This window comes from Muntiacus reevesi, chromosome 2, assembly GCF_963930625.1.
Source record: "Muntiacus reevesi chromosome 2, mMunRee1.1, whole genome shotgun sequence".
NCBI lineage: Eukaryota > Metazoa > Chordata > Mammalia > Artiodactyla > Cervidae > Muntiacus > Muntiacus reevesi.
In genome coordinates, this window is record NC_089250.1 from 64,987,075 (window position 1) to 65,013,064 (window position 25,990).

The 25,990-nt window shown below is 44.6% G+C and overlaps 1 protein-coding gene across 1 annotated transcript in view; it reads left to right on the forward strand.

Annotated features, from left to right (window-relative positions):
* The window catches only part of CTNNBL1 (catenin beta like 1), a 160,933-nt gene that overhangs the window by 117,337 nt on the left and 17,606 nt on the right, over window positions 1–25,990 (forward strand). The window contains exons 12-13 of the mRNA XM_065921981.1: window positions 15,279–15,376; window positions 17,073–17,153. Coding sequence (XP_065778053.1) covers window positions 15,279–15,376; window positions 17,073–17,153 — 179 coding nt within the window. The remainder of the gene's footprint in view (window positions 1–15,278; window positions 15,377–17,072; window positions 17,154–25,990) is intronic.

A 25,990-nucleotide genomic window follows, 5' to 3' on the forward strand; every position in this document is an offset into this window, starting at 1 on the left:
AAATTGCATAGAGTGAAACGCCCCGATCTTGAATGCAGCGTTTGATGGATTTGAGTAAATACGTACTCTGTCAGGGCTTCCCTGGTGACTCAAATGGTAAAGAATCTGCCTGTGATGTGGGAGACCCAGGTTCAGTCCCTGGGTCGGAGAAGGAAATAGCAACCCTCTCCAGTACTCTTGCCTGGGAAATCCCATGGACAGAGGAGCCTGGCGGGCTACGTGCATGGGGTCGCAAAGGGTCGGACACCACTGAGCGACTGACACCTCATTCCTTCCTTACACTCTTGTCAAGGTACAGGACTTTACCACCACACCAGAAAGTTCCCTCATGCCTTTTTCTAGTCAGATCCGTTCCCTCACTTCACAAAGGTATCTGTCCTGAGTTTCTCACCATCAGGTAACCTCATCTGGAACCTCGCATCCACGGCCTCAGGCTCCGTACTGTCTTCAGGGCAAAGCTTCCCCTCGGCACCCTGTTGGAGAGCCGCCCGTGTTGTAGTAGTCCGTCGTGTGGATGTCTTTTTCCATTCTTCCTGTTGACAAACTGTTTCAAGATTGGGGCAATGATGAATAGAGCTGCTATGAACATTCTTGTGCAAGTCTTTTCTAGTCGTATGTTTTCATCCGCTCTTGAGTAGATACTGAGGAGTGGAATTGCTGGGTCATTTGGTAATTGTTCATGTTTTGTTTTGTTTTGTTTTGTTTTTTTCATTTTTAAAAATTTTTTAAAAATTAATTTAAAAAAAAAGAAAAAAAAAAAAGAAGAAAATGTTCGTTATCTCTTATATTTTTTTTTTTTTTACAAACCCTTGTGTCGAGGGCTGACTTTCAATAGATCGCAGCGAGGGAGCTCCTCTGCTACGTACGAAACCCCGACCCAGAAGCAGGTCGTCTACGAATGGTTTAGCACCAGGTTCCCCACGAACGTGCGGTGCGTGACGGGCGAGGGGGCGGCCGCCTTTCCGGCCGCGCCCCGTGTCCCGGGACGAAGGGCTCTCCGCACCGGACCCCGGTCCCGACGCGCGGCGGGGCGCGCCGCTCATGTTTTTTTGATAACTAGAATCTTGTCATTGAATTGAGGGAGAACCTTGCTTATCTTCGAGCTACTTCTTTCCGTTTACAGTCACAGATGTTGAGTCGCAGAGAATAGGTGGAGAAGAGACGTCATTAGAGGCACATAGAAGATTTTCCTGTGAGTTTGGACTGGAAACCCGTATCTCTTTCTCTGGTGATCTTTATGTTGCACCTCCTTTCTTCCCCCAGAAAGTGGGCAGGGAAATTGGGCTTCTGTCTGAAAGATCATTAACTAGTTCAGGTTTTGCTTAGGGAGAACTGCCTGTTAGATATACCCAAGTGCAATATGTTGTGTTTGTTTATTACATATGTTTCCGTGATAATCTGGATCTGATCCTGCTTCTCCTCCAATGTACATTCCTACACATCTTCCAGGATGATCTTTCTGGGACAGAAATCTGGTCATGCTGTCTGTTTTCTGTCAATTCTGTAGGTCCTGCGGGATAAAGTCCAGACTCTAGTTGAGTCTGCGAGGGTCTTGCTCACCTCTCTTCCCTCACCTGCCGCTTCCTCGCCCACCCCCTGCAGCCTGTCCCGTGTCATGTTCATTGCTATCTCTGTGCCTTTAAATCTCTTGTATTTTGTCTGGAATGCCATTCCCGCCTTTGTCTCTGATAAATTCCTTCTCATCCTTCAGAGTTTGGCTCATCCAGACCCTGTCAGGGAGTCAGTTGTTATTTCTTTTTTATATAGATATATCTCTGATAGCTAACTCTTACCATGCTGTTTAGTTAGGATGTCAAATTCAGTATTAGTTGAAGGCCTGGCGCGAGGCTAGACTCTGAAGGTGTGGCAGTGAATAAGATGTGGTCCCTGCCTTGGAGGAGTGTACCATCTGTTGGGGAGATGCACACAGCAAGAGTGGTTTCAGTTCTGCATCCACAGTATTCATAGGGCCAGCAGTGCGGGGGAACTCCCCTCCCCACAGCCTTCCAGGCGCCAGGTATTTTGAAAACTTTATCAAATGAAACTATCTTGTGATTTTATGGGTAGTGCTAAGGAAGCTGAATTCTTTTTTAATATTCTTACTGGGTATTTTTTTTAACTCTTGAGGAAAATAATCAAGTTGTATTATAGTAGAACTAGTGGGGTCACTTCCTAGTTATTAATAGCTGAGAAACTCTGGGAGACAAATTTATTTTTTTTCTGAGTCTCTAGTTTCTTACCTGTAAAGTGGGGAGGATAATAAACACGTTTCAAAGGATTTTTGTGAGAATTAAATAAAGTAATACATGCAGAGCACACATAGGCGCATAGTAGGTTTACAGTAAATGCTGCCTGTTTAAGTCCCCAGTCTCTAGCCCAGTGCCTGCCAGGATTCAGCAAATGTTTGCGAAGGACAGGAATGTATGCATTTTGTATATGTGTTAAAGGGGACTATATATAGATGCTTACACAGACCCATCTGTCTTGAGAAAAATGTTCGATTTGACTTGCAGCAATATTCAACTGGAGTGGCTGAGCGCACACGCGTGACTCTTCTAGGGTTACCACATCCCCTGCTAGGCAGATGTCCATTATAATGAAATGTAAAAAGGGAAAGAAATAATAACAGAGACAGAGGAGTGTGATGTTATGGCTTGATTTGACAGGGCCTCCTGCTACTTCAGCTGCCAGTGCCAGGCATGGAACAGATTAATCTGTATTCCAGCACACCCCTACTGAAATCAAGATCGATCTAATTAGGATATTTTAAACATCCTGTTTGCATCTAGAGTCTTAGCAGAAAGCAGGATGTCTCTCCATCTGGGGGAGCTCAGAGGGGAGGTGGGCAGCAAGGTTCAGCAATAAAACAGAGCTGGTTTTAATTTTAGAAATGAGGGAAGACCACTTCTGTGTGATTTCCTTAAAACAAAAGAGCTAATGGCCTCAAATATTCCATGGAAACAAAGGCAGCTCTGCAGCATGGCCTGGAATTTTAAACTGGTCCTGCAGAATCTTGCCTTGACATGGGCCTGATGGTTGAAGTCCAGGGACCATTTTCATCCTAAGAATAGAATTCTGTCTGACCCATATCATTCTTAACCATTTGGGCTGTTGGAAGAGGATGCAGGCTCTGAAGCTGGGTAGGCAGAGCAGCCCTGAATTTATTCCCCCATGAGCCATGCTGGGCCAATATTTATATGCCAGGCCATCAGAATATTGGTTAGGGTACACTTTCCATAGTCCAGTATGTCTATTTATCTTTGATCTGCACCCTCCCTGACCTTGCTGAGCTAATTACCTCTTTTTTTTTCCAACTTTTAATTTTTTTATTGGTGTACAGCTGATTAACAATGTAGTGAAACAATGTAGTTTCAAGTGAGCAGCAAAGGGACTCAGCCAAACATATGCATGTATCCATCCTCTCCCCAACCCCCCTCCCATCCAGGCTGCCACACTAATTACCCTTTACCCCCCTTCCCTCCCACCACGCTCATCTCTTCCCAGTTCATTGCCGGTACCCTGGGCACTCCAGCTTAGTGATTTTGCTTCATGCTTGTCTGTCTGCTCAGAATACCATGTTCCCATTGCTCTTCTGCTGCCTGCTTCTCTTCTTCAGGGCTCAGCCCAAGTGCCATCTTGCCTACCAGTCTCCCAGGTATCCTCGCTGGAATACTATTTGCTTCACTAGTAGTTTCTGCCCCTTTCCCATTCACTGTCACTTTCTGTCAAGTAATTTTACACATAATATACCTGAGTCACCTAGAGGGCAGAATTCTTGTCTGATTGTCTCAGTCCCCAGACTCTGTATCTTGTATGTTGTAGGGTTCTATCTTATGAATAAATGAATCAGTGTCCGTTCCTATGCCAAAGACTGTCCTGTGGCCCAGCTCAGCTGGTTAGGGCCTCCTCTTCCTTTCTGGTGAATATGATGTTCCCCTGCCTCATGGGACCAAAACTCCAACAGAGATGCAGGCAGGATTCCCCACCCCCACCCCGAAATCCAGAGTCATGGAAAGAGGAGGAAGTCACCTGTGGAGATTGTTACTGTGCATCTTGTCACCTTCTTCCCTGTTTCCACTTCCACCCCAGTCCTCACCTTGGGAGGCTCGTTAATGTAAATATTAGTCCATTTGTCCCAGGATTCGAGAATGTGGTCCAGATCTGTACTTCAGGAATTAAATGTGCTCCTAGAACCCAAAATCCTAGCTTCGGTCTACCAACTTTACCACAGAGAACTTGGAACTGTGAGCTCACAGACGTTTCCTTGCCATGTAATGCCATGTAAAACCCAGCCTTGCTCATAAGACAATGCAGAATAGCTTCTCTAGAGGGGGCCATCTTCCTCCATCTCTGCGGTCCCCGTGTTTAGTACATTGCCTGGCACGTAGTGGGCCCTTAGAAGTTTGAGTAAAGGAGTGTACTTTGTAACCTGCGATTAGTTGTCTGTGATTATGAAACTCATAAAGGAGAACATCTTTTTCATTTCCTCGGCAGATCATGTGCTGTGTTTTCAGCTCTTGCACCAAGATCAAAAGGCAAATGATTACCATGGCAGAGTATGTTTAGTTTTATTAAAAGAGAGGACCATCTCTACTTAGATGTGCCATGTCCTTCAGCTTACTGGTAAATAGCCACCACCCACCTCAGGGCTGTCCACTGGCCTCCCAGAATCTTGTATTATTTGGCTTCTATAAAGGCAACCACACATAAAGCTCTTTATTTTAATGTATTGTGAGATTAAAGAGTCTGAATGAAGTTGGCCTTGTTCCATTTTAGGGCTAGAACAAATCTCGAGTTGTAGAAAATAGTCCTACCAGCTGAGAAAGTCAAGCAATCTGAGTTTTTATTTTTCTCAGCAGGAGCTAGTTAGAATAACCCAGGCTGACTGAAACATGTTCAAAGGCCAGCATGTGATCAGGATGCAACATGGAAGGAGCAAGGTGACGCTTTTGGCAGGTGCCTAGGTGAGAGAGTCTCTTGTAATGCTCTTTTTCAGGGCTGCTAAGTCGCTTCAATCGTGTCCGACTCTGTGCGACCCCATAGACGGCAGCCCACCAGGCTCTGCTGTCCCTGGGATTCTCCAGGCAAGAACACTGGAGTTGGAGTGGGTTGCCATTTCCTTCTCCAGTGCATGAAAGTGAAAAGGGAAAATGAAGTCGCCCAGTCATGTCCGACTCTTCGCGACCCCATGGCCTGCAGCCCAGCGGGCTCCTCCGTCCGTGGGACTTTCCAGGCAAGAGTACTGGAGTGGGTGCCGTTTTTCAGTGCAGCGGGTTTCAAACCGACGTCTGTTGAGTGCCTCCCGTGCACATGGCTCATTTGATACAATGGGCTTAATAGAAGGTACAGCCCCATTTTACAAATAAGAGAACTGAGGCTCAGAAATTAAACAATATGCCCATGGTTTAGTTTAATCAGCTAGTGAGTGCCAGAGGCAAGATTTGAATCCGAGTCCGTGTGATCCTAAAGCCCCACATCAATCCTTCATTCATTCATTCACTTGACGTTTCTGGAGGAGGTCCCAGAAGTTAGTCCCGTCAGTGTCCCTCTCAGCAGTAGACGCTGATAGACCTAGTTGTTTCTAGGCCTGTGTGGTTGAGTAGCTCTCCTCACAGAGAGAGCTGATGTTATAGCCTATTGGGATTTGAACCATTCTTCTTTAAGAATAAGGATGGGAAATGCAGTTCCATCTTACTGTCTACAAAATTGGCACACACTGTATGTTAAGAGGCTGGTTAGAGTGACAGCCATGGTCTGGTTGTGCCATTCTGGAAAGACTTTTTATCTGAGTTCTTAACCCAAAGAGCCACATCCCTAAGAGATGAGAACACTCTGTAACTCCATAGAAATGTGACGTGTGTGGGTGTGTGAGACAATAGCATACATAAGGGTTCGTCAGATTCTCAAAAGTGTTTATCATGATTTTAAGAAGAAAAGAATGTGGGGGGGGGGGGTGCCACAAATGGCAGATTTATATTTCAGTATCCTGGAAAGTGACTTTTGACCAGAAGCAAATCACATCCTTTATCAGGGCTATTGTTTCTGTACTCGAAATCCGAGAGGAATTGAACTGAAGATTTCTGATTCTCCTTTCAGCTCTGAAAATTACAGAATTCTCACTGACCCTAGAGAATCAAACTTTTACCCCCCCTTGCATATACCAAGGCTTATACCTTGCATATGCATCAGAGCTTCCCTGATGGCTCAGCTGGTGAAGAGTCTGCCTGCTATGCAGGAGACCTGGGTTTTATCCCTGGGTAGGGAAGGTGCCCTGGAGAATGGAATGGCTACCCACTCCAGTATTCTTACCTGGAGAATCCCATGGACAGAGGAGCCTGGCAGACTACAGTCCATGGGGTTGCAAAGAGTTGGACACAACTGAGCGACTGTTGTTTTTTTTAATATACTCAAGGGGGCATCTAACCGATTGCTAATTAGTGTGTGAGGCAGCCACATTGTCTGACTGTTTAGCAAGACACCCAGCAGGCAGGGACTCACATGTGCGTACAGTTTCAGTGCTGGCTCTCTAATACTCCACCAGGATTTCTGCCTCCTTACCTCGTGACTTCAAAGTGTAGATTTGCTTGGGCTTCCCCTCTCTGCAGCCTTGTGGATTCCTTTAGTGTGTGTGTGTACGCATATGTTCTTCTCTTCCTGGGCCCTGCCGTAGAGATTGTTCTCTGCAGTGGGAGCCACCATATCTACCCTGTCTGTGTTGACAGCTCCATAGCCATCCTTCACCCCCATTTTATCCTGTCGAAGTGACAGAGCAGCTGAGCGGTGTTGGCCAGCAGATAAACCTGTTATCTCCCCTGCTTTCTTTGCCAGCAGCTCTTCCCATCTCCTCGGTCCATGAAAAATTGACACCACCTTGGGCTGAAATCTGTTCCTAGGGAAGCTACATTTATTAGTGGCTAATGAAACCATGTGTGTGTATGTTTGTGCTCGTGTACAGGCACAAAACTTGGGGTGGATGAAGTATTTTCCTATCTGGCAGCCCCAAAACTCAGAGACAGAGAGAGACAGAAAGAACACAGGCAGATTCAGGTCTCCTGAAATGGGCAACCTGTCCTTTACTTAAAAATCCCAAGCAAACATGTGTATGTCATTTGTTCTTAGTGTACCACTGTGATTGGTCAGGGTATCTCCTGCTCCAGGCTGGAATGAGTTATGGAAATGTATGTTAATATTATCTAGTTCCAGAAAAAAAAAAAGATTCTTCTGTTTATTACATTTTCTTCTGTGAAAATTACAGCTCCTGATGCTTTCTTTGTGCCACCAGCACCCCACACCTCATCTTGTTGAAACATACAAAGAACATTCTTTTAGGAATTCCTTGACCATCCAGTGGTTCAGTTCAGTTCAGTCGCTTAGTTGTGTCCGACTTTTTGTGACGCCATGGACTGCAGCACGCCAGGCCTCCCTGTCCATCACCAACTCCTGGAGTCTACCCAAACTCACATCCATTGAGTCGGTGATGCCATCCAACCATCTCATCCTCTGTCGTCCCCTTCTCCTCCCACCTTCAGTCTTTCCCAGCATCAGGGTCTTTTCTAGTGAGTCAGTTCTTTGCATCAGGTGGCCAAAGTATTGGAGTTTCAGCCTCAATATCAGTCCTTCCAATGAATACTCAGGACTGATCTCCTTTAGGATGGGCTGGTTGGATCTCCTTGCAGTCCAAGGGACTCTCAAAAGTCTTCTCCAACACCACAGTTCAAAAGCATCAATTCTTCGGTACTCAGCTTTCCTTATAGTCCAACTCTGACATCCATACATGACTACTGTATAAACCATAGCCTTGACTAGACAGACCTTTGTTGGCAAAGTAATGTCTCTGCTTTTTACTATGCTGTCTAGGTTGGTCATAACTTCCCTTCCAAGGAGTAAGCGTCTTTTAATTTCATGGCTGCAGTCACCATCTGCAGTGATTTTGGAGCCCAAAAAAATAAAGTCTGCCACTGTTTCCCCATCTATTTCCCATGAAGTGATGGGACCAGATGCCATAATCTTCGTTTTCTGAATGTTGAGCTTTAACCCATGTTTTTCACTCTCCTCTTTCACTTTCATCAAGAGGTTCTTCACTTCTTCACTTTTTGCCATAAGGGTGGTGTCATCTCCATATCTGAGGTTATTGATATTTCTCCCAGCAATCTTGATTCCAGCTTGTGCTTCATCCAGCCTAGCGTTTCTCGTGATGTATTCTGCATATAAGTTAAATAAGCAGGGTGATGATATACAGCCTTGACATACTCCTTTTCCTATTTGGAACCAGTCTGTTGTTCCATGTCCAGTTCTAACTGTTGCTTCCTGACCTGTATACAGATTTCTCAAGAGGCAGGTCAGGTGGTCTGGTATTCCCGTCTCTTGAAGAATTTTCCACAGTTTGTTGTGATCCACACAGTCAAAGGCTTTGGTATAGTCAATAAAGCAGAAATAGATGTTTTTCTGGAACTCTCTTGCTTTTTCAGTGATCCAGCAGATGTTGGCACTTTGATCTCTGGTTCCTCTGCCTTTTCTAAATCCAGCTTGAACATCTGAAAGTTCACGGTTCACAGTACTGTTGAAGCCTAGCTTGGAGAATTTTGAGCATTATTTTGCTAGCATGTGAGATGAGTGCAATTGTGCAGTAGTTTGAACATTCTTTGGCATTGCCTTTCTTTGGGATTGGAATGAAAACTGACCTTTTTCAGTCCTGTGGCCACCGCTGAGTTTTCCAAATTTGCTGACATGTTGAGTGCAGCACTTTCATAGCATCATCTTTTAGGATTTGAAATAGCTCAACTGGAATTCCATCACCTCCACTAGCTTTGTTTGTAGTGATGCTTCTTAAGGCCCACTTGACTTCACATTCCAGGATGTCTGGCTCTAGGTAAGTGATCACGCCATTGTGATTATCTGGGTCGTGAAGATCTTTTTTGTACAGTTCTTCTGTGTATTCTTGCCACCTCTTCTTAATATCTTCTGCTTCTGTTAGGTCCCTCCCATTTCTGTCCTTTACTGAGCCAATCTTTGCATGAAATGTTCCCTTGGTATCTCTAATTTTCTTGAAGAGATCTCTAGTCTTTCCCATTCTATTGTTTTCCTCTATTTCTTTACATTGATCGCTGAGGAAAGCTTTCTTGTCCCTCCTTGCTATTCTTTGGAACTTAGGATTCCGCTTACTGGGCCCCGAATTTGATCCCTGGTCAGAGAACTAAGATCCTGCAGGCCGCTTGGCCCAGCCAAAAAAAGGAACATTTTCTTACATTTCCTCATCCATCTTAATCAGGAAGATGAAACAAGGGAATTATTGAGAAGTTCTGGTTCGGTATTTTATAGAACTGCTCCATTCTTTATTTGGACTCTACTAGAAGTTGCTTCTGGAAAGAGTGATTCAGTAAAAGAGAAAAGAGGGGTTGTTGGTCATATCTTACCTCCAGATGGCCTTTCACTTCATTTTCCTCTTGTTTGAACTGCTGAGTTTTTCTTCACCCACATTTGCATAGTGCCTATCTTTTGGACTTAGTGAGCCCCCCATGAAGCACATTTTTGGGCTTTGCACAGTTTAGTTTCTGATCTTATTTTCCTTCTTTAAAAGCTTTGGATTACCTTTTACATGTGGGAAGCATGTAACCTATTAGGAAAAACTTACATTTTGGAGTCAGACAACATGAGCTCAAATCTAAGCTCCCACCACTCTCTGAAGGACATGACCTTAAGTAAGTTGATTAACCGCACTGACAGTTGGATTCTGCATTATAATACAGAAATGGGAGTAGTACCTTTCTCATAGCTTACTCGTAAAGATTCATTGAAAATATTGTATACAGATTCAATCCTGCTGTTATAGATACACAATCAACTGGTGACAGTTATTATTGTACCCTGCTAACTTTTACTTTCAGATAGGATTTTGAAGCAATTTACAGGAAAACAATGTGGCGATGCTAAATCTTGGCTTTGAGTAAGAATTTGTCAAGACAGATGTCAAACTAGGGGAAATATTTGCAGTGTAAAAGACAAAAGGGTAATATTCTTAATTCATAAAGAGCTCATAGAAATCAAAATTGGCAAAGGATGTAAGGCCAGGCAATTCACACAGAGAGCAATACAAATGGTCAGTAAACATCAGAAAAGGAGTTTGACCTTATTCATAACAAGAACAAAAACGTGCTAATCAAAAGAAGATTCCATTTTTTACCTACCAGCTTATCATAATTTCTAAGTTGCATAATATCCAATATGAGAGAGGATATGAGAAAACAGATACTCTTTTACAATATGTATGTAAAAGCATGTTTCCACTCTCAGTGTGTATGTGATATATGTGTGTGTTCATGTTACACAGCACACACTACATGCACATACTGGTTATTAATTTACTTAATGTCACGTTCTTGAGCAAGTGGCGGGAGCTTAGATTTAAACCATGTTGTCTGACTCCAAAATGTAAGCTTTTCCTACTAAGTTGCATGCTTCCCACACAATAAAGGTAATCATCAAAGTTTTTTATATGTGTACTTTGCATACATATACATACATACACATACTGAGAGTGAAAGTCAATTGGTACAGCCTTCTTGGAAGACCATTTGTCAGTGTCTTTCAAAAAAAAATTTTTTTTTCTGAGTTTCTGTCCTTTATTTACTATAGGCAAATCTATATACCTCAGTTGAATTGGCCTGGTAATAGTTTGGGCTTCTTCTTGAACTATTTTGTAGACCAAGTTATCTCCAGCTTCTCGGAAACAATATATACAGTAAAGACAGACCAGTATGTTTCTGTCTTCAGTATCCCCTTCTTCCACCCAGCCCCCACTGCACCCCTGTGCATGTAGAAGTGATGTCTCTTCCTGCTGTAATAGCAAGGGCCCTAGATTAGTCCATCTGTGCTTTCTTTTAGTTTTTCAACATTATGTATGTCAGTAGCTTTTGACTCACCCACAGCCAGTGCTAGCTCCATGCAAAAGTGTATCCATGCCAGAAATAAAGGTTTAAGTGTCAGAATATGTGTTCATGGATGTTCATTGTGGCATTATTTCTAACAGCAAAGACGAAACAACCCAAAACTGGAAACCATGTAAAATAACCACGATTGGGAACATTAGTTAAATTATGATAAATAAGTTAAGTGAAATTCTGCATAACCATTTAAAATAAAAAATGTGTTGATATGGAAAGGTATAGAAGAGAAGACCTGTGTGTGTGTATGTATGTATGTATATACATTTTTTCCCCTCCCCTGTAAATATACATACGATACTTAGTAGTTTTTTGTCATTTGGAAGAGATGAACGGGGTAGTGAGAGGAGTAGGTGGGGAAATGTATTAGTACATGCTCAGTGAATAATTGTTAAGGACATTTATACCTTTTTGTATAGTTTGGTTTTTAACCATAACTATATAATCATTAATGATGCATCCATTGCTTTGATTTTAAAAATTCATTGGTGGAGGACAGAAGGAATCAATAGTAAAGCAATTGTAAAAAATTGATTCCTGTGGTTGAACATAGACTCATCTTTGAGCTTCCTGGTAGCCAAGGCAAAGCAGGAACTCAGGTAAATAAAAAATTCATCAGGAAAGAGAAATATTCTCCTGATCTTGGTCTCTGAAAGGAATCTAGCAGCCAAGGATTGAGCTAAACTCTTATCTCGTGTTGTCTGTCTCCAGCTTAAAATTCATTTGTGGATTTTTGTGACTTTTTTCTCCAACTCTTCCCCACCTGATTGGCCTTGCCTCCCTCGTTTGTATATAGCACTCCATCCAAACTGGCCTTTGCATGTATCGCTCCTTCTTCCTGAGTGCTCTATCTTCTCTACCTAGTTGTCAGCCTTGACTTTTTTGTTGCGTTTGCTTTTATGATTTTCAGTTGTTCCTTACCGCCAGTGGGAATCCCTCTAGGTCCGCTATGCCTCACCTGTGCTCCTCACATCCCCTCTGCCTACCATAGTGATGAAACTTGGCACACTGCACTGTAGTTCTTGTTTTGTTCTCCCCACGAAATAAGCTCCTCCTTAAGGTTAGGGATACTGTGTTGTTTGGAAGCTCTGATCACCGAGTGCTTGTCAAGCACAGAGAGAAGTGGTCAGTGAATGACTGTAGTGAGTCATCTGAAGTTGGAGTTCTACCTCTCTCACCAGTTAGCCGTGTGGACAAGTCACTTATCTCTGGGCCTCGATTTTTCTATCAGTACAATAAGAGATTTGGCCCAGATAATCTGTGAGATCTCTCTGGCTGATCTTTTTTTTCCTTCCTCTGTGGTTGTCAGATTGTCATACATATATATATACACATACATGGAGGTTGTTACCAATTGTCACGCTGAGTAATTTCAAAGTTTCAGAACTAAGCTTGTTAAAATTCACTGCTGTTGTTATGACCTGTCCCACATCTGTTCACCAGCTGAAGAGATAAGAGCCACATCCGGTTGTTTGGTCCAAGATTACAGAACTGATTATATCCCCCCCGCTCCGTCTTCCTTCCTCTAATCTTTTCCCCTTGACATACACAGAAGTTGTTTGTGGGTTTTTTTCCTGCCATGAGCCTCCAAAGACATCGTTTCTTGTTCTACTTTGTCACCCTGAGCTGAGCCTTCTTGGTTCACTGTCCTTACCTTAGGTTCAGGGTGTTTTTTTTTCATCTTGCCCCACTCCTGTTCCCTTCCCCTTCCTTTTGTTCAGGATGGAGATTAAAGCACCTCAATCCAAGCTTCACAACAAAAGTTAGCAGAAAGATATTGGGGTGACCCTGGAGTCACCTTGAGAAGCTGTTTAATACCTCTCTCTACAGCATATTTTACAAAAAACTTTATACTTAAAAAAGTGAATCTACTGATTAGAGAGATCTTTTATTCGAACTCATGGCTCCCTAGGAAAAAGTCATCCACTCATTCCCAAATGCAAAATATCTTTAAGGACCATTTCGTAACTGATGAGTATATTACCAATGCAGAGGTGCTCTTACTCTGAACTTGGAATAGGCACTGTGTCCAGAAGGTGAATGCTATACAAAGGCATTTGAAAAATACCCAGAATTCAAGAGTGGTTTGTTTGTCTGGTTCTCCCCACCTCCCACCACTATCACCAAAAATTTGCACTGAAAACCTGCCTTCTTCCCATTTATTCAGCAAGTATTTCTGAAACACCTACTATGTGCCAGGCATTATTGTGGGGCCAGGGATATATCAGTGAACAAAGCAGACTAAAATCCCTTCCTTCAAGGAGCTTATATTCTAGTTGAAAGGCAGCAGTAAAAAAACAAATAAACTGCACAGAATGTTAGAAGATAATGCATGCTGAAGAGAAAAATAAAGCAGATAAGACTTGGAAATAGGCAGCATTGGGGCTTTTCGTTTTTAAATAGGGTGGTCAAAGAAAAGCCTCGTTGAGAAAAGGACAGTTGAGTAGGACTGGATCTGAGGACTGAGCCATGCAGATATTCTGGTGAGGAGTGTCTCAGGCAGGGAAAACAGTAAGCACAGAGGCCCCAGGACAGGAGTATGTCTGACATTATAAAACAGCATTTAGTCTGAGTGAGTTGGGGCCCAGTAGAGGGTTTACACAGAGCAATGACAGAGTGTGACTTTGTTTTGACTGATCGTTCGTTCTATGGAGATCAAGGCGAAGGGGGCAAGGGTGGACGCAGAGTCCCACAAGCAGGCTGTTGTTGAGTATTCCCAGCAAGAGATGATGGTGCTGTGTGCCAGTTATGAAGGGGTGGGCAGCAGGAAGAAGAGATGGAATTCTGGATGTAATTTGAAGGTACAGCTGACAAGGTTTCTGTGGGACGTGTGAGAAAGAGAATCAAGGGTATCACCACTGTGTTTCACTTGAGAAACTGGAGAGCATGGTTGCCATTAACTCAGTGGATAAGACTGTGGGCACACGTCTAAGGAGAAAGGTCAGGAGCTTGGTTTTGGACATGTTCAGTTTAAAGGACCTGTTAGACAACCAAGTGGAGAGAGCAAGTAGACAGATGAATGCATGAGCCTGTGTTCAGAGAACAGAACTGACCTGTAGAGTTTGGGAGTAGTCAGCACGTAAGTGGCATAGTGGTAAAGAATCCGCCTGCCAACACAAGAGACATAAGAGAGGCGGGTTCAACCCTGAGTCAGGAAGATCCCCTGGAGTAGGAAGTGGCAATCCACTCCAGTATGATTGCCTAGGAAAATCCCGTGGACAGAGGAGCATGGCAGGCTATAGTTTGTGGGGTCACAGGAAGTTGGACACAGCTGGGCTCACACGCATGCAACTGGTCTTTAAAGCTATGGGGCTAGATGGGATGCCCAGGAAGGTGAATGTAGCTGGAAGAAGGTGAATAACTCTCACACTAGGAGATTGGGGAAATGAAGTAGTGAGGAATGCTTCTGATATAAGTGATGGAAAAAAACAAATACAAAGTTGTATCTGTGCTACCATAAGAAGTCTTCCTTGTGACTTTACTAATCAGATGACTTTTTGAGAACTCAAAGTAACTTTGGCATATGAATGTGTTCTTCACTCAGTTTTCAAAACAGAATATGTTGCCCACACTGTAGGTATTTTATTTAAAAATAAACGTTTCTCTACCATCTCCTTTTCAAGGACATTATTCTTGATTTTTAAAAACTATTTTTAAAGAAAAGAACCTCTTAACAGCTGAAGCCTATAATATACCCTTCAATCACCTTCTTCTGCCCTGGCTAGAATAATAGTATCTCATAATAGAAGCCCATAGGTTATATGAACTGAAAAAAAAGCAGTTATCATTTTGAAGTACTTACTATCCAGCTGTCTTTAAACAGGTAAGGATTATAGCTGCACCAGAATATAAGTGATAGGTCTGGGACCCCATCATATTTCTGATTTAATTCTGGGATATTTGCTTGGGAAAGTTTTAAGATAATTTGAGAATATGATAGAACATGTCTTATTTGTTCATTGTGTGCTCCCCTCATGGTTAGTATTCATACGCTGTTCACAGGTTATTTCTGTAAATGGGGGGGATTAGTTTGAGGTTCTGTTGTGGACAATAGAACTCAATTAATTCCAGGCAGAACAGAAATTCTAACTTAGTTTTGATTCAGTTGCTCAAGTTGTCCTTGGGGATGTAATCCCCTTTGAATATATTTCTTGTGCTGTCTGTGAAAATCAGTTTAGTTTTCCATTGACACAGTTTAGGTTCTTGTCTTATTAATCAATAGCAGCAGTCAGGGAAGGCCTACGTATTCCTCCTTCAATAGAACCAGATCAGGCTTGAAGAGAGGTAATAATTACTGCTCTGATCACAGCATGTTCTCTTTTCTCCTTCCCAACCCAGAGCATGTCTGTTCGATCCTCGCTTCCCTCCTGCGGAACCTGAGAGGGCAGCAGCGGACCCGGCTTCTGAATAAATTCACTGAAAATGACAGTGAGAAGGTAGGCGCTTGGTGGACTAAGATGGGGCCAGGACCCAGCGGGAGAAAAGGGCTGTCTCCCCAGTGTGATCTGACGAGTGCTGGGTAGAGTGATCTGCCCTAAAATGTCTTCGCCAGCATCTGGGCCCCACTGCTCTGGGTCTCAGAGGGTTTTCTGGCTGTCCTGCCTCTCATTTCCAAATGCAATTTCCCTGACCCCAAATATTTTGAAACCATTTCTGTACGCACTAGTGTACCATTACGGATCATTAGAACAAGGAGAAAAAGACTAAGTCAGTGCTTTAAAAATTCTTAACATGCAGTGAAACCATTTGCTCCCATATAAGTAATAGAAATAAATGCAACTCTTGTCTGAAAAAAAAAGGGCCATCAGGTTAGGACAGAGAACATCTTAGCAGTCGTGTCACCCTGGTGACATCATCTAATGTCTATGTGTTAGTTTCCTCATCTTTAAAATTAGGATTGCTCTCTATCTTCCCTGCCTACCTTATCAGGTTTTTCTAATGTTTAAGGAAATAGTGGATACGAGAATACTTTGTAAACTGAAACCTGTAAGATTTCAGGGTCTTCCGTGATAACCAGGGAGGGTGTGGGCACAGTCTCCTGTCTGATGCCATGTTGAAGCAACATCTATTATTAATACCAGCCCATGGGTAAACAGGCTTCCCAGGTGGCTCAGTGATAAAGAATCCAGCTGCCAATACAGGAGACACAAGAGACACTGTTTCAGTCCCTGGGCAGGAAGATCCCCTGGAGGAGGAGATGGCAACCCGCTCCAGTGTTCTTGCCAGGAGAATCCCGTGGACAGAGGAGCCTGGTGGGCTACAGTCCATGGGGTTGCAAAGAGTTGGACACAGCCAAGTGACGGGGTGCTCACACGTGCACATGAACATACACACACACACACACACACACACACACACACACACACACACAGCACACACTGGGTAAATTCCAGGGTTACAAACAACCGTGGTGGTGTGGTGCCAACCCAGTAAAAAGAGGTCAAAGTCTAGGCTAGATTCACAGTCTTCCTTCAACCTCTTGGAAGTCTAAGGGGAAAAAAAACAGAAACTTTCTCAAACCTACTGAGTGTTCCTTGGGCATATTTGAAGCAACTTTTGCGAAGTTTGAAACTGGTTTTTAGGTTACTGCCAAGCAAAAGTCAGGGCTTTTTTTAAGTTGCTGAAGGAGTTTTTCTTGCACTCTGTTCTCACTCAAAAGCAACTAAAGAGATTTTACTCAAATCTTTTTTTAAAAAAAGATCAGCTCTGGGGCAGAATCCGAACATGAAAGGTTTCGGTTTGAAAAAAAGAAGTTTCGGTAAAGTTCTGAGTGAATATCAAGTATGTAACTTCAAGCTCCTCTTCTTTGCAAGAAGGGACTTGAATTTTTATTGATTTATTTGTTTTTAACAGCTTGAATTCAGGGGAGTCCTAGGAGGGCTGGGAACACATGATGTCCTTCGGTAATGGACCTGTGTTCAGTATCCATGCTGAGCGTTTGCTTTATTCTGCCCCAGCTGTTTGATCCATTGCTGATGTGTTCCAAGGCAAAGCTCTGATCCAGAGTGAGAAGCGGTAGAGGGGCTCTCCCTTTGTGGGGCGCGACAGTGAGATGAATAGGAGCTCCGCTGTTCTCCTGCCCTGGTATTCTCTTCCCTTCTCACTCACGCCTGTGAAATACCTCTCTTTCAGGTTGACAGGCTGATGGAATTGCATTTTAAGTATCTGGATGCAGTGCAGGTGGCCGACAAGAAGATTGAAGGGGAAAAGCACGTATGTATCCCTGCCTGTCTCTTGCCAGCTCTTCTTGACTTGCACTCCATTTGGGTCCCTTGTGCACCTCGTATCTCCTCACTGGACAGGCCAGGACAAAGGTGCCGTCTGCCCTCGTGTGCTAACTAGCATGTCATCCTGAGCAGGGGATGGTCTGCCAGCGATTATAGCTGCTCTTCTAACAGGAGTGAACTCCCTGAAGAGGGCGGATGTGTACGGTCGAGCCAGGGCTGACCTGGGAGTCTGGGTGGTTGCACAGGTACCCCTGAGAGGAGCTCCTCCTTGCAAACCTGACCACGGCACAGTGCTGTGACTTGGTACTCCACTGGCAGAGTGTGTCTTGGCACACACACTTGCTGGCTTCAGTAGTCATAGGGAGGCACTGGAAGGAAACCGGGAGGTCATCAAATCCAGTTCTTGCATTTGCAGATGGAACCTGGACACCTAGAGAAGGGAACTCAGAGCTCTGCAGCCTGGCCCGCACACCGGGTCACAGTGACTGAGCCGCATTGTCTGATGCGATGGTTGCTGGGAGAGATGAAACCTGCTAGCTGTCTTTCTTGCGGGGCCAGACTTACCTCGGATGTTACGCTACCTCCTATATTTTCACCTCCTTCTATTTTGTTCTCTGCCATCTCTGGCCTCGGTCGCTTTCTCTTCTGTCTGTTTTAATCAGGGCAGGTTTTCCTATCTATTGGTTAACATCCGATTTGTATTCTCTTCCCTACAAGACATTCCTCTGTCTTTGGTCAGGTTACAAAATGATTCTTTCCTTGCTCTTTTCAGAGTCCTTTTCTTTGTGATCTCGGTTTGCTGTATCACTCTCTTTTTTCACTCTTCTTGCCTTAAAGACACACTTGAGGCTTTGGAGCCTCACTGGTGGGAGAGCGCGCCTCCGCAGCCCTCCCTTCTGTGTTGTTGGGGCAAGCCAGCCGTGAGGCAGAGCTGTGTGCATTGGAAATCACACAAGCATCTTCCCTCCAGCTGTGCCTCAGGCCAGGGTGAGCGACTAGGGAAGACAGTGACCTTGTTGTCTGTGTCCTTCTTAGCTACCCATTCCCTTTCACAAAATACACCTTCATTTATAAGTAGCAGAAGACAGTAACCATGTGTATCATTCTTGTGGTTTCCTTGTGCTCTCTAGACCTGGTGAGTCCTCAGATGTTTGTTGATTGGATTGATTGCCTGGGCCTGTCTTCTCTTATATGATGAGACTACTACAAGATAAGTGGCAGAGACTCTGAATTCTGAGTCTGGACTTCAGATACCAGCATATTCTACACACAGTCCTTTCATTCCACACACATCACCCCCTCTATTTTATTCTTGGCTTAAACTTTCCTCTTCCATCGTTTCTTCCCTTTATAGCAGCGTGTACATGGTCGATACTTAGTGATTGTTAAAATGCCAGAGTAATGTATTCTTTTTCTTAGACTGAACAGTAATTAGAAACAGATTGAACTTTCCCTAGAATTTTGTAGGGAGACAGCCCCAGGACAACTAGAACTCCAGCTCTGATGGCGTCCCCCAAGTTACCTGCTGAAGGAGATTGGTAGCAGGAACACCTGGGGGTCCGGGGACTGGGATCTGCGTGCAGGCACCTACCTCAGAATCACCGCTTGCCGCACCTTGTCACCACGCCTCGTGGAGCTCGGGTTCTTAGCAATAACGTGGCTCAGCAAAGGCGTCTCTCAAGTTAATGTTTTCATTAACATTAATGAAATGTTAACTTGACGTTTTCCCTCAGGTTCAGGTGAACATACTTTGGTAATTCTGCCATTTTTTGAAAATGGAATAAATGAAAAGCACAATAAGAGGTTGATCAGCTGCTGTCTTCTGTATGGAAGAGCTGCAGTCTAGTGGAAAGGTGAGCGCGAGGCATAGGGAGCCAGATAAGCCTGGATTTGAGCTTGAGCTCTGCTGCTTCCTAGCTCTGAGTCCTTGGGCAAATGACTCCCCCCCCACCAGCTTTTTTGGGGGGGGGCTGAGCTGTGTCTTCATTGCTGCGCACAGGCTAGTTGTGGTGAGCTGGGGGTACTCTTCGTTGCAGTGTGAGGCCTTATTGTAGCGGCCTCTCTTGTTGCAGAGCTCGGACTCAAGAGGCTTAGTTGCTCTGCAGCATGTGGGATCTTCCCGAACCAGGTTCAAACCCGTGTTCCCTATGTTGGCAGGCAGCTTCTTAACCACTGGACATACAGGGAAGTCCCCTCTCTGAGCCTTGATGTTCTCGTCTGTAAAATGAACGTAACACCTCCCTTTCAGTGCTATTGTGAAGACCAAGCATAATCTGTGTCAGTACCTTGCTCAGCACTTAGCTGCTGCTGTTACTAGGTTTTCCTAGCTTCCTTTAAAATTTCTGGGTAACTCTTAAGTAAGCCAGGCCACCCTGTTCCTAAGAGCATCCTCCTTCCCAGATAACCCAGAAGGAGCTGTCCTAGCAGACCAGAGCATTGGCCCCATCAGGTGCTTTGTCTGAGGCGAAGCTGGAATAAGCTTTGGTTTTTGCTTGTTGTTATTTTTTCTTTTTTTTTGAGGGGGTATTGTTTTGTTTTTAAGAGAGACCAGAGTAAGCTGTTGGGCATCAGGGAGCAGCTTGCATGGAGCTGTTCGGAAACTTGGCTTGCTTCCCACAAGATTATCTATTATCAGCATTGAAGAGGGTATGAGATTGATTAGCCCTGACGGAGAGTAACGGCCGCAGCCATTCTCCCCAGCATTCCCAGTGCTTCCGTGTGCCACAGGCGCGGGGCCCGCCATCCCGACAAACATCTGTCTCCTTGATGCCAAGGCCGTTCAGCCGGCACTGGCAAACATTCCAAGGCTATTAGTGCTCAGCAGCCTCGGTGTTGCTCAGAGAGTCAGGGCGGGCTGGGGGGTGAGAGGTGCGTTTGTGAGCAGCGTGCTCTGCCAGCACTCAGGCTCCACCTGCCAGATGAAGCTGCCTCCCAGTTATAAAGGGACTTGGAACAAACAACCTCTCTCCTGTCTCTCCTTCATGCAGTCTTCTCCCATAAGTCACAAGCCGTTCATTGCCTCTTTCCACCCTACTCCCTTTAAACTTGAATGTCCTACACCTACTGAGAATTCAGCAAATATTTGTTGACCCGAATTGAATCCTTGTTTCTCTTGATAACGTTTACTATCAGATCTGTAAGGAATAAATATCTCATATGTTGTGCCAGGCCTGCAACAAAAACACCTTAAATAAATTGACCAAGAGGAGGGGGATCAGGTATTGACAGTCTGAGTGTCTCAGAGCCACCGCTGTCCCTGGAGACTTCAGACTGCCATGGACACCGTGCGGACGTGCACCGGTTTAGAGTTGACCAAGATTCACCAAAAGGAATCCCACCAGGTGGCACGTGTTTCTTAGGCATGTGCTTTGTGCAGGCACTATAAGCTTGACACCAGCTTGGGGTGAGCACAGGTTCAAGTGTCGAGGCAAGGGGCCCAGGGAGCACTGCTACTGCTGCTGAGGGCTGGACGAATCCAGGGCGCAGGGGGAGCCATCTGCACCCCGAGTCACCCTGAACAGTTTTGTGGATGAGGCAGAAGCGGAGCTGCACCTCCAAAGGGGACATACAGGGCATTTCCAGGAACAGGAGCAAAGCAGAGGCCCTGGGAGGCCAAGCTAAGTTTGGGGGCAATTGTTAAATTATATTCCGAACAGAAGATGGGGGAGCGTGGACTTTAGAGCCAGGCTGCTTCGGGTTCTCTGACTGCAGACCCACAACCTCACTTCTCCAGCTTTCTTTTCTTCCATTCTGGTGTTCTGTTTTTTGAGGTGCACATCTCAACCTGTGGGTGCGTGAGGAATTACACATTTCAGAATTCGGTGACATAGATATCACACACATGAAAGCTGCTTTCACAGGTCCTGGCATGGAGGGTTGCGAGAGAACCTTCCCTTTTTTCTCTGTGAGGACTGTTTCTACCACCAGTCCTCCGCATGCACGTATTTTATTCCTTCCCTTGTGCTGCGTGGTTTTGTGGGGTCTCAGACCCACCCCTCTGCTTCTCCTGTGCCTCCTTCCACCTTCAGGTCTCAGCCTAAATGTCAGCCCCTCAGAGAGCTTTTCAGTGACCCCCCCACGTGTGAAGCAGCGCCCCCCAACTGCCAGTGCTTCTTCCTGACCTGTAATTACTTTATACATTTGTTTACTCTGTCTCTCTGCAACTCTCATCCCTCTTGTTCATCATGTTCTTAGGACCTACTTAGTGATTAGCATGTGGTAAATGAAAGACATTTAAATGAGTTAAAATTAATATTTATCCATGGGTATCAGGAAGATAAGAGAGTCCTGAGTTTCCTACATTATGTCTAAACTCTCATTGTTAACCCTAATTTGTATTTTCTCTGAATAGCCCCATTGTCAAAAACATGTTTTCTACAATTGTGTACATTCTGTGGCATACCTGTAGCTATATTAAAGACCTATCATTTAGAAGCGTCTGCAGGACAAACTGATAATTGTATTACATACAGACTTGTTTCCAATCGCATTACTGCAAGAATCTGTTAACTAGCAAAGACTTCCACGTCCTGGGCAGTTGTCCACTGCTTTCTCATGTTATATTCAGTGTCCATGAGACTCCAGGGCCACAAAGTATCTGAACATAACCTGGAGCTTCCTGGTTAACAGGATTTGACCTGAACTTTTAAAGGGCATGTAATTCTTGAGACTCAGAGTGAGGAGCAGTTCTCTGTGGTCTGTAAATACCCAGGGTGCTTGTCTCAGCAGATTTCACCTGACTCCCCAAGCAACAAGAAGCCCAGAAAATACCAAGGTCCCTGTTTTTGGGCAGATGTCCTGATTTCTCGTGGGTTTCTTCCGGCTTCTGCTGATTCAATGTACAGGGATGCCAGGCTTCTGCATGTCAGAAATAAGAGATAATTATTTAGGTACTGGCAGGGATTTTAAAAGAGGGAGGAAAGAGCCTTGGAGAGAGGTTTTCCTTTCTTTAGTTCCTGGGAAAATTATTCTCAGCAGGTTTATTCAATAAAGCCTTCTCGCCACATACTTTGCACCGTAATGACTTACAAATTGCATGCTAATTTTGCCACAGTTAAACCATCCCAGGCTTTATCCTGGAAAGAGAAAGACGGACTTCTTGTAATGAAACAGTATCCACAGGACTTGATGGCCGAGACAGACTTTGACGATTTCCTTAGCATTTGACACTCATTTATAGACTCGTACAGAGAAGGTAAAGCGCAGGAGCAGATGAGTGGGGTCCATGATCATAAAGCACACCTACCAAGCTGTGTAGACAGTGGAAGTGTGAGACTGCAGTCAGGTCATCTGCTAACTGTGCTGGAAGCTCCTGGGCAAGCCAGAAAAAAAGGGAATCCTGCTGAGAGCTTCTCTCAGCTGTTCCTTGAACAGTGGTTCCCAAACTTCTCAGTCTGTGAACTTGGCAGACCACAGCTTACAGCACGCTGTAGACGCCAGAGCTAGTGGGGAAGGGGGTGGGGTGGTGCTTTCCCCTCCCTCCTGCTTCCCTCTTTCCTAGAGGCAGGTTTAGCCAAATGCTCACTCCCCTCTCTCTCCTCCCTCCCTTCTTGCCCCCTTCCCAATCACAGTCATCCTTTCTACCATTACAGAAGTTGGGGGGCTTGAGTCCTGGCCCACCTCCTCTGCCTCTTCCCTTGCAGTGTGGCCTTGAGCACTCTTTTAAAGATTTTCTTTTTTTTAATGTGGACCATTTTTAAAGTCTGTTGAATTTGTTACAGTATTGTTTCTGTTTTATGTGTTGGTTTTTTTGGCCCTGAGGCCTGTGGGATCCTAGCTCCCTGACCAGAGATTGAATCCATACCCCCTGCATTGGAAAGTGGAGTCTTAACCACAGGACCGCCAGGGAAGTCCCTGGCCCTGAGCACTCTGTTTTGCTTTTCTCATCCTCTCTGTCCTCCTCTCAGTGGGCTCACAGTCTCTCCCACAGCACTGCACAGAAGCCCTGGTTTTCTCGAGGCTGGCTTGGGAGAGGTGTGTGTATGCTCAGTCGTGTCCAACTGTTTGCAACCACATGGACTGTAGCCCACCAGGCTCCTCTGTCCATGGGATTTTCCAGGCAAGAATACTGGAGCAGGTTGCCACTTCTTGTTCCAGGGGATCTTCCCAACCCAGGGATCAAACCCGCACCTCTTTCATCTCCTGCTGGCAGGCAGATTTTTTACCACGGAGCCACAAGGCTGGCTTATATGTTGTCAAAATTCAGTGAATGAGTAGTCTAGCCGTCTGCTTGTTTGTTTTTAGTACATTTAGATGGTTGATGTGACGCCACCTGTGATGGAAGCGTCATGCTACCATAGAAGGAACATGAACCCTGGCATCATATAGCCCAGGTTTAAATCCCAGCTCTGCCACACACACATTCCATTCTTTTGGGAAGTGCCTTACCTGGTATGTATATGTGTGTGTTTTAGTTTTCACGGTAGCTTTGTTAGAGTGGCACATGCTCGTGTGTTAAGTCTGGCCTAACACATAGTCTCTTTTCTCTTTGCAAACTCTGGCCTGATATCCTTGAATTCTTATCAGAACTGCTATCAGTTAGCTGTAAATTCTCAGAAAAAAAATCCCTTTCACTAATTCTCCAGCCTGTTTCCCCTGCTGAAAAAGACTTGCATCCTTCGTCTCCTTCTCTCACAGTTGCCCTGTTTCAGAAGCTTTTGGAAGAAGATTTTGTTTGGCTGTTGTTTGTGCCTCCTCCTTCTCCACTTACTTCCCTCTCCCTTTACTCTGGAAGAAAAAGGGAAATTGGCCTTTTCTCAGTGGTGGGGCAGTTCCTGCCCATGACTACACATAGTTAGCAGTGACCCCACTGGGGTTCTGAGCCATGTCCCCGCTTATTAAGGAAAGAGGGATTCCTATTGGCTTCATAGCAGCTTCTTTTATGACTGTCTCCTTCCATCAGAGGGGCAGCTGACCGCCTGTCAGGGGCAGATTAGAAGTGGCATCCACACGCTCATTTGGAGGCTTGCGACTTGCCTGCGGAGAGATAGAGGCACCTGGCAAGGCAGAGCTTTGGTAGCACTCTAAAGACAGATTAACATTTAAAGTGAGGATGTGGCCGGGGGAGGGGGAACGCACACACAGCCCTGCAGAAATGGCACCTTGATGCCACACGTACCACCTCCTTGTGTGTGTCTTTGGAGATGAATCTGTTTGTTTTAGCAGCCCCCAAACAGGCTTATGCTGCCCTGAATTGCAATCTGTTCTAGTTAATGCGCTATTCACTGAATAACCATCTATTTAGCCCTCTCTTATGGAAGGAATGAACAAAATAAAACCTCTCATTGTCTTTTTTTGTTTTTTTAACTCTCCTGAATTACATGTGGAATTTGCTAGTCTAGCTAGAGATCCCTCCTCGTTTTTTTGTTTTTTTTTTTAAGTTTCTTCAATTTATAAGAAAAAGACAAAAGAGCTAAATGACCTTACATTTAAAGCTGGTCGTTTGCCGTGGTTCCCAGATACGGCATGAAGAAAAACCCCATCTATTTGCTCACAGGCTAATACTGGAAAAGGTCTGTAAAACAAAGACGTTTTGAACTAGGGAAGTGATCACAGGCTTGGAGCCATACTCATGTGGGTTTTTATCCTGTCTCCGACACTTACTCAACTCTGAGCTTTGTGACCTTTGGAGAATTCTCTTTAAGCCTCAGTTTCTTATTTGAAAGTGGAGAGAGTTATGGTTCTTATTACCTCTTGGGGTTTAAGGAAAAGCGAGAAATTCAAGAAAGTGCTTAGCACAGTGCCTGATACACAGTGAGGACCCAGGAAATTTTGCTGCTGTTATTATTCCATTTTTCCCACCCATCCTTCCCCACCTGCCATTTTTATTTATTTGACTGTATCAGGTCTTAGTTGCAGTACATGGGATCTTTGTTGCATCATTCAGAATCTTTTGCTGTGGTGCAGACTGTCTAGCTGTGACGCGGGCTTAGTTCCTCTGTAGCATGTGGGATCTTAGTTCCCTGACCAAGTATTGAGCTCACGTCCCCTGCATTGCAAGATGGATTCTTAACCACTGGACCACTGGAGAAGTCCCCTGCCCATCCTTTGTCAGAGTGAAAGGACTAACAGGAAAAGGTCTTAGACTGGGAAATCATATCCCACTAAAGTCTCTAAGCAAAACTCACTGACAGTCATTTGGTATCTATCTCAGTTTTTCCACCTGTGAAATCTGAAAATGGTATTTCCTGTGCACACACAACACCGGGCATATACAGCAAGTGAGGTTAATGCAGGTCCTCTGCTCTGAAAAGTAAAAAATGCCATACGTGGATGTTGAGTTGTCATTGCTTCACGGAGAAGATAGTCACCTGCCCTCTTCTCAAAGGTGAGAGTTGAATGCATTAGCTTGTGGAAGACATCCTTTAAATCTTAACTCTCCTGTCCTATTTCAAATGCATTTCAACGTGTATATAGATTTTCACTTGGAAATTTTGCAAAGTACAATATCTTTACCATACTTAAGGAGGCTACTGGTTTGCGGGAATTTCTCTTTAGTCCCTATTAATCATATTCCCATTTTAAGAGCATTCGATTTACACACTCACATTGTTTTAAAATAGCCTCTCTAATGTAACAGCAAGTCCAAGGCTTGTCTCTTTCTTCCAGGGAAGTTACTTTATTGATGACAGGACAAACTAATTGTCAGTGCTCACCACTTGCTGTTGAAGTGACGGCTATTGGAGGCATGTCTCCCAGTGGCTCTTCTTAGTGTCTCGGAGCACTGTCTGTCATCAGCTCCAGTCTCTCAATGTACCCATCTGTGGGCAAAAACCCATTGCTTCTGGCTGTTAAGGTGCTTCAGTCCTAGATTTGCCACAGATT